Source organism: Sceloporus occidentalis, unplaced genomic scaffold (assembly GCF_023333645.1).
Source record: "Sceloporus occidentalis isolate IW3139 unplaced genomic scaffold, rSceOcc1.0.p SCAF_7, whole genome shotgun sequence".
NCBI lineage: Eukaryota > Metazoa > Chordata > Lepidosauria > Squamata > Phrynosomatidae > Sceloporus > Sceloporus occidentalis.
In genome coordinates, this window is record NW_028316987.1 from 98,287,362 (window position 1) to 98,293,495 (window position 6,134).

The 6,134-nt window shown below is 53.8% G+C and overlaps 1 protein-coding gene across 4 annotated transcripts in view; it reads left to right on the forward strand.

The window, feature by feature from the left end:
* The window catches only part of LOC149310253 (SWI/SNF-related matrix-associated actin-dependent regulator of chromatin subfamily D member 3), a 50,118-nt gene extending 46,763 nt beyond the window's left edge, over positions 1-3,355 (forward strand). For all 4 annotated transcript variants that reach the window (XM_089533994.1, XM_089533995.1, XM_089533996.1 and 1 more), the window contains exons 12-13: positions 665-766; positions 867-3,355. In XM_089533994.1, coding sequence (XP_089390120.1) covers positions 665-766; positions 867-920 — 156 coding nt within the window. In that variant the 3' untranslated portion in view covers positions 921-3,355. The remainder of the gene's footprint in view (positions 1-664; positions 767-866) is intronic.
* The last annotated feature ends 2,779 nt before the right edge of the window (positions 3,356-6,134 follow it).

The window sequence follows — 6,134 nt, forward strand, 5'->3', positions numbered from 1 at the left end:
GCCCATCAACAGCACAGTGACTGTGCCAGAGTTGCATGTAATTCTAGTTGCTTGGCTATAAGGCCATGTTAGATGTGGCCCCAGAGTGTGTGTGTGTGTGGGGGGGGGGGGGGGTAAAGAGAAGAGCATGGTACAGGGGGAAACAGTAGGCCGTCCCCCATTTCCCATCACTGTTGCCCCACTGTGCTCTTGCACCCCTGGCTCCTAAGAAGGGCAGATCACACAGCAGCCCACCCCTCCGTCTTTTTGGATGGGGAAGGGGGATCCAGGATCCACAGCAAAAATGTGTGTCCCTCCTGGCTTTCTGTCAGGGCAGAGGTTGGGCCAAATTGGGGCTTGGGGTGGGGGTGGCCTAGGCATGAGGTGGAGGCCATGACAGCTGCAGACCCCGGAAGACTCTCATGATGGAGGGAGGGCTGAGCTGGACAGATGAGATTGCGCTGGCCTCTGCTAGCCTGTGAGCTGATGCTCGGTCTGGATGCATCCTGTAATATTTGGCACTAAAGGTTCGTTTGACCTTTCTGTCCATATCTTGGGGAGAGGTCCAGCTGGCTTGGTGCCCTTTGGCCCGACAGAAGCCCCCACAGGCTCTTGGCAGGGGATGGGGGCAGCCTTGTATTGCTGGTGGCCTTGATCCACTCTCCTTGCTTCTGCGTTCCCAAAGGTCATGACGGATGTGGTTGGGAATCCGGAGGAGGAGCGCCGTGCAGCGTTTTACCATGAGCCATGGTCCCAGGAGGCCGTCAGCCGCTACTTCTACTGCAAGGTAAGGGGCGTGGGGAGGGGAACGGGGGCCCAGGGGTGCACATGTGCGGACATGCCCTTGTTCCTGCAGCCCCGAGCAGCGTCTCCTTTTACTCCTTCAGATCCAGCAGCGTCGGCAAGAGTTGGAGCAGTCTCTTGGGGTGCGCAACACATAAAGTCCCCCTGCAGGCCATGCTGGCCCATGGACTCCTCCATCGCGCTCCTTGGCTCCCGCAGTGCGCAGACTGGCTCCATGACTGACCCGGAGGCCCTGTGCCAGCCTCACCAGCTTCCACGCGTGTGTTTTGCCCCACCAGCCTGCTTCTCCTCCTCTTCCTCCTGAAGAAACCTGGGCCAGGCTGCGAGGCCAAGAGGCTTCTCCCCACTTGGTTCCTGCTGGACCCTGGCATGTGCCACGCAGGGATTCTTGTGGGCTCAAGCCAGGAGGATTTGGGGCTGTGGAGGGGAGGCCCACAGCAGAACTGCCCCCCACCCGGTTTCCTCCTGTTTGTCCCCCTGGCCTCTGCTTTGGGCTCCCTGGCTGGGTCTCTGTCCAGAGAGAGCCTACAGAGGAATGGGGGGGGGGGGCAAAGAGTGGGGGGCTTAGGTCTGCATGGTGTGTGTGTGTGTTTGTGTGTGTGTGTGCTTGCAGACGCACATCCCAGCAGCTCCTGGCAGGTCTCCGAATGATGAGCCCCACCTGCACTGAAAGAGGGGCTTCTGTCCCCCACTCTGCCAGCCCCCTCCAAGAGGTGGGTCAGGGGAGGTATGGCAAAGGCAGGCCTATTCTGCAGCCTCTGCAGGATGGCCAAATGCAGAGCCCCCCAGCCCCCAGGAAGGCCATAAGGAAGCTCCAGGGCCCTTGTTCCCCTCCTCTCACCCCCCCCCCCCCAATTGCGCTGTCAAGTATGGAGATGTGAAACTAACAAAAATTTTGACATCATGCAGAAAAGTTGTGTTTCCCTCCCCCCCTTCCCCCCCCCCCCTTTTTTTTTTCTTTTAAAGGAGGGCCATGGAAATGGAAATTTTGAGAAGAAATCGAAAAATGCAGTATTGACATTATGGATAACTTGGTTTGGCCTCAAATTACGTTTGGCAGAAAGTGAACTCTTTATTCATGAAATAATAACAAGTTGCATTTTGAAATGTTGCGCTTGTTAAAATGGAGGCACAGGGTCCCCATTTGTAAGGAATCCCTTGGGCTTTAAGGGGCCTCTTTGTGCCATTTTTTGCAGACCCCCCGCTGATAAAAACCGAAGGACCCACCAGTGTTACTACAAGGGAGGACCCTTGCCTGAGCCGCAGTTCTCCCTAGTGCTTAGCAGACATAAAAAGAACAGACCGAGAAAGCAAGGGGCTTTTATCACACGCAAAGCGCGAGTGAAAGTGATTGTGCGAAAGGCTTTCTCACTCCATTGCGCTGTCAGTGAGGTGGAATTGCATTATCAACAGGATGTTCTGATAATACCAAATGACGGGAAATGAGGGGGCAATTCCACTTCGTTCATGGGATTAGCATGATGTAGTGAGGGAGCCTTTCATGCGATCACTTTCATTCACGCTTTCTGGACGAGATGAAGTCTGGATAAGCGCAATTTAGTGTGAAAGCACTTCCTGCAATCGCATGAGAGGCTAAAGTCCTAAGGCTAGGCATGGCAGCGATGGGGAGCCCTGAGCCTAGAGGTCTGCCAGGCATCCTGGAGCTGGGAGGACCCCAAAGGCCGTCCAGTCCAGCTCTGTCTGCCAAGCAGGAAGGCATATGCCACATGGTTTCTGGAAATCTCGTGAGCGAGTCAGTACAAGAATGCCTTCTTTTAAAAACACCTTTCTTGAAGGAAACCTCCCATAACACATAAAAGATTTTTTTTCTTTATAACCCCCTCCCTTGGACTTTCCCAAGCTTTTGCATCCCTTGCTTGGCAGAAAGAGGCTGAAGATGCCCCCCCATTTTTTTTGGAGGGTGGGAAGGGGTTGGGGGTGATAGGGATGGGGCAGAGGATTCTCACTCAGGGTTTCTTCCAAGTTCAGCTTGCCTCTGTGTGTGTGTTCGTTGGAGGGGAAATGTCTTTATGGCCTCTTTGCAGGACCCACAGAGCTGTCCCTTTGGGACAAAAGGCAGACACACACACACCTTGCAACAGCCATGTCACTTGCTTTGCCCAAATGGTGCCAGAGCGCCCCTGCCCCCTCCAGGCTGCGATGGGACCCTTGCCTTGCCTTGCCTTGGCTGGGAGCCCAAAAGGATTCAGATGCAGGGCACACCAGCCCCCTTCCAACAGCATGAGTATAGCTGGTGCCCAGTGGGCATCTGTTCCACATGTGGCTGTGCTGTGGCCATTTGTGCGGCGCACATGTGGAGAAGGCGAAAGTGCCAGGTTGCGGGGGGCAGAGAGGGAGAGTGAAGCAGGTCCTGTAACTGAGGGGGGCTCCACCTTTTCCCACGCCATGTCTGTTTCCACACGTGTCCTTGGAAGCGTTGCCTACGAGGCGCATCCCTCTGGGGCCTCTGCTTGGTGGGGGGCTTAAAAGGGGCTTAAGTCTCCCCCCCCATGGCATCCACATCTTTTTTGTTGTATTGTGCAGTGTTTCGTAGAAAACCTTTTCAATAATAAAATACTTTGTTTCTTTGTATCTACTGCCCATAATTGACCGGGGGGGTCTTCATGGGGGCCACACACAAGACACAGGGACACTGCCTGCTGCTGGGCGGAAAATGAGCATGAAGTGTGGCACTGAAACTCTTGCAGACACATAGGAGGATGCAAGCTACAGGAAAAGAGCGTGTCCAAAGGAGGGCCACCAAAATGGTGAAGGGCCTGCAGACCATGAAACCCTATGAGGAACGACTCAGGGATGTGGGGATGTTTAGCATGGAAAAGGGAAGGTTAACGGGTGACGTGATAGCCCTGTTTAAATACTTGAAGGGATGTCATATTGAGGAGGGAGCAAGCTTGTTTTCTGCTGCTCCAGAGAACAGGACACAATGGAGCAATGGATGCAAGCTGCAGGAACAGAAATTCCACCTCAACATTAGGAGGATCTTCCTGACAATAAAGGCTGTGCGACAGTGGAACACAAATCCCTCAATGGAGTCTCCTTCCTTGAAGGTCCTTAAGCAGAGGCTGGATGGCCATCTGTCAGGTATGCTTTGATTGGGAGTTCCTACATGACAGAATGGGGTTGGACTGGATGGCCCTTGTGGTCTCTTCAAGCTCTTATGATTTTAAGCATGGCACTGGTGGGGGAGAGCCAGCTTGGGGGGGGGGGTGAGGGAAGCGGTCCCAATCCAGACAAGGCCATAGGAGACCTCTGGGGCCAGCAGGAGGTGAGGGAAACAACTGCATCCCCCCGCCCCAAACAATGTGGAGGTCTTGGGAGAGTTGGAGGACCGCCCTATAGTGCCCTCAGGAGCCCTTCCTTGCTCACAAATTCATGTGGTCACTATTTAACGGCATCCAAGTTGGAAACCATTGCTACGTGTGGTGGCAGTGAGTTCTCCATAACACTGTGGGGAAGCCCTTCCCCTGCCCTCCTTCAGTGGACAGGACCCTCGGGGTTTCAGCATCACTGGGGAAGAGGGACCCCCCTTTTCTGCATCCCCACAACCCTGGCAGTTGGGTTGCATGCAGTTCTCCTGAATCCTCTGTTGGGGGGCTTCCATCACCAGAGAAGGAATGGCATCAGGCTAAGGAACCCAGTGTTGCCGGGTGCGGCCTGGGCTCAGGTGGCACAGGGGTAGCACCCAGGACACATGCAGACACTTGCACACACACAGAGAGAGAAAGGGACAGAGTCCTCCTCTTCTCTCTGGCCACATTGCTGGCCTGGCTCTCTCCTCGGCCGCTCTTGTGCCACAGTGGGCTACTGTGGGCTTCCAGGTGGTCCAGGAAGAAGGCGGCTGCCTCCCAGTTGCAGAAGCACAGCTGGATGCTGCCAAGCCCCAAAGCCGATGGCCAGCGGTGTGTGTCTAAGGGGCAACAGCTGCCTCCTTCCTCAGCAACCTTGAACTGACCAGTGCAAGCCCAACATAAATGTATGCCCATGTGTCACCAAGCAGATTCCAGCCACAATGTCAGGACCCAAATGGTGCAAGCTGTGGAGTGTGTGTGTGTGTGTCTGTCCTTCCAAGGGCAGAAAGGAGACCCTGAGTCCAGCCCACTGCCTCAGGTCCAAGGGACCAGTGCCTTACCCTACTGCTCTTCTTGCTTTGAAGTCTTCCAGCAAGAAAACACAAGTGAACCTCTCACCACAAAGTATTTCCACACCAGTGATGAAGAGCCACTCATCCAGGGAGCAGCCTCAACGAATAGCTTTAAAGTCCTGGCAAGAACTGCTGCTGCCAGAAACTCTTCCAGCAGCCTGACCCTCCCAGTGGAAGGGCCCAGACTGGGGAATGAACTGGGCCACATGGAAAGCAGGTGCTTACACACTGGGGCAGAAGAAAGGAAATGCACAGATAGGGGATGGGGGCACTGGCTTGACAACAGTACCTGTGAAAGGGATCTAAGAGTCCTAGTAGACTGCCAGCAGAGAATGAGTAAACAGGGTGTTGCAGCAGCTAAAACCCTCAATATGATTCTAGGCTGCATCAACCAACATGTCAGCAGTCCTTCTTCCTGGACCACCTGGAGGCCCACAGTAGCCCACTGTGACACAAGAGCGGCCGAGGAGAGAGCCAGGCCAGCAATGTGGTCAGAGAGAGAAGAGCACTCTATTCTGCTTCGGTCAGGCCTCATCTGGAATACTGTGTCCAGTTCTGGGCTCCTTAATTCAAAAAGGACGTGGACAAGCTGGAACTAGCTAACTAAATAAACTATGTCCAGAGGAGGGCAACTAAAATGTTGAAAGGCTTGGAAACCATAAAGCTCTACGAGGAAAGGTTTAGGGAGCGAGGTATGTTTAGCCAAGGGAAGATGTTAAGGGGTGACATGGCAGAATAGGTTGTCTCAAAGGGGCTGGATGGCCGTTGGTCACAAGAAAGGCGTTGATGGTGACTTCCCAGGGTTGGTTTACATGACTTTTGGGGTGTCTTGAGTCTAGTATCCTAGGACTGCTCTCCCATCCTTTTTCCATTCATGACAGCAATTGTGCCAAAGGCATCTACACATTCTTGCTGATCCTGTCATTAACTGTCAGTGAAATGGAACTGCATTAATACATCTTCCATTAATACAAAATGAAGGGCAAGGATGGGACAATTCCATCTCAATGACGGGACAATGACAGGATCTGAGTGAAGCCTTTCACATGATCACTGTCACTCGCACTTCCCGGACAGGACAATCTCTGGATCAGCGTGACGTCGTCTGAAAGTCCTTCCTGCAATTTTGCTGGAAGGATGGGACGAGGACGGAACGAGGACATCCCACTCTCCATCTGATAATCTCCCG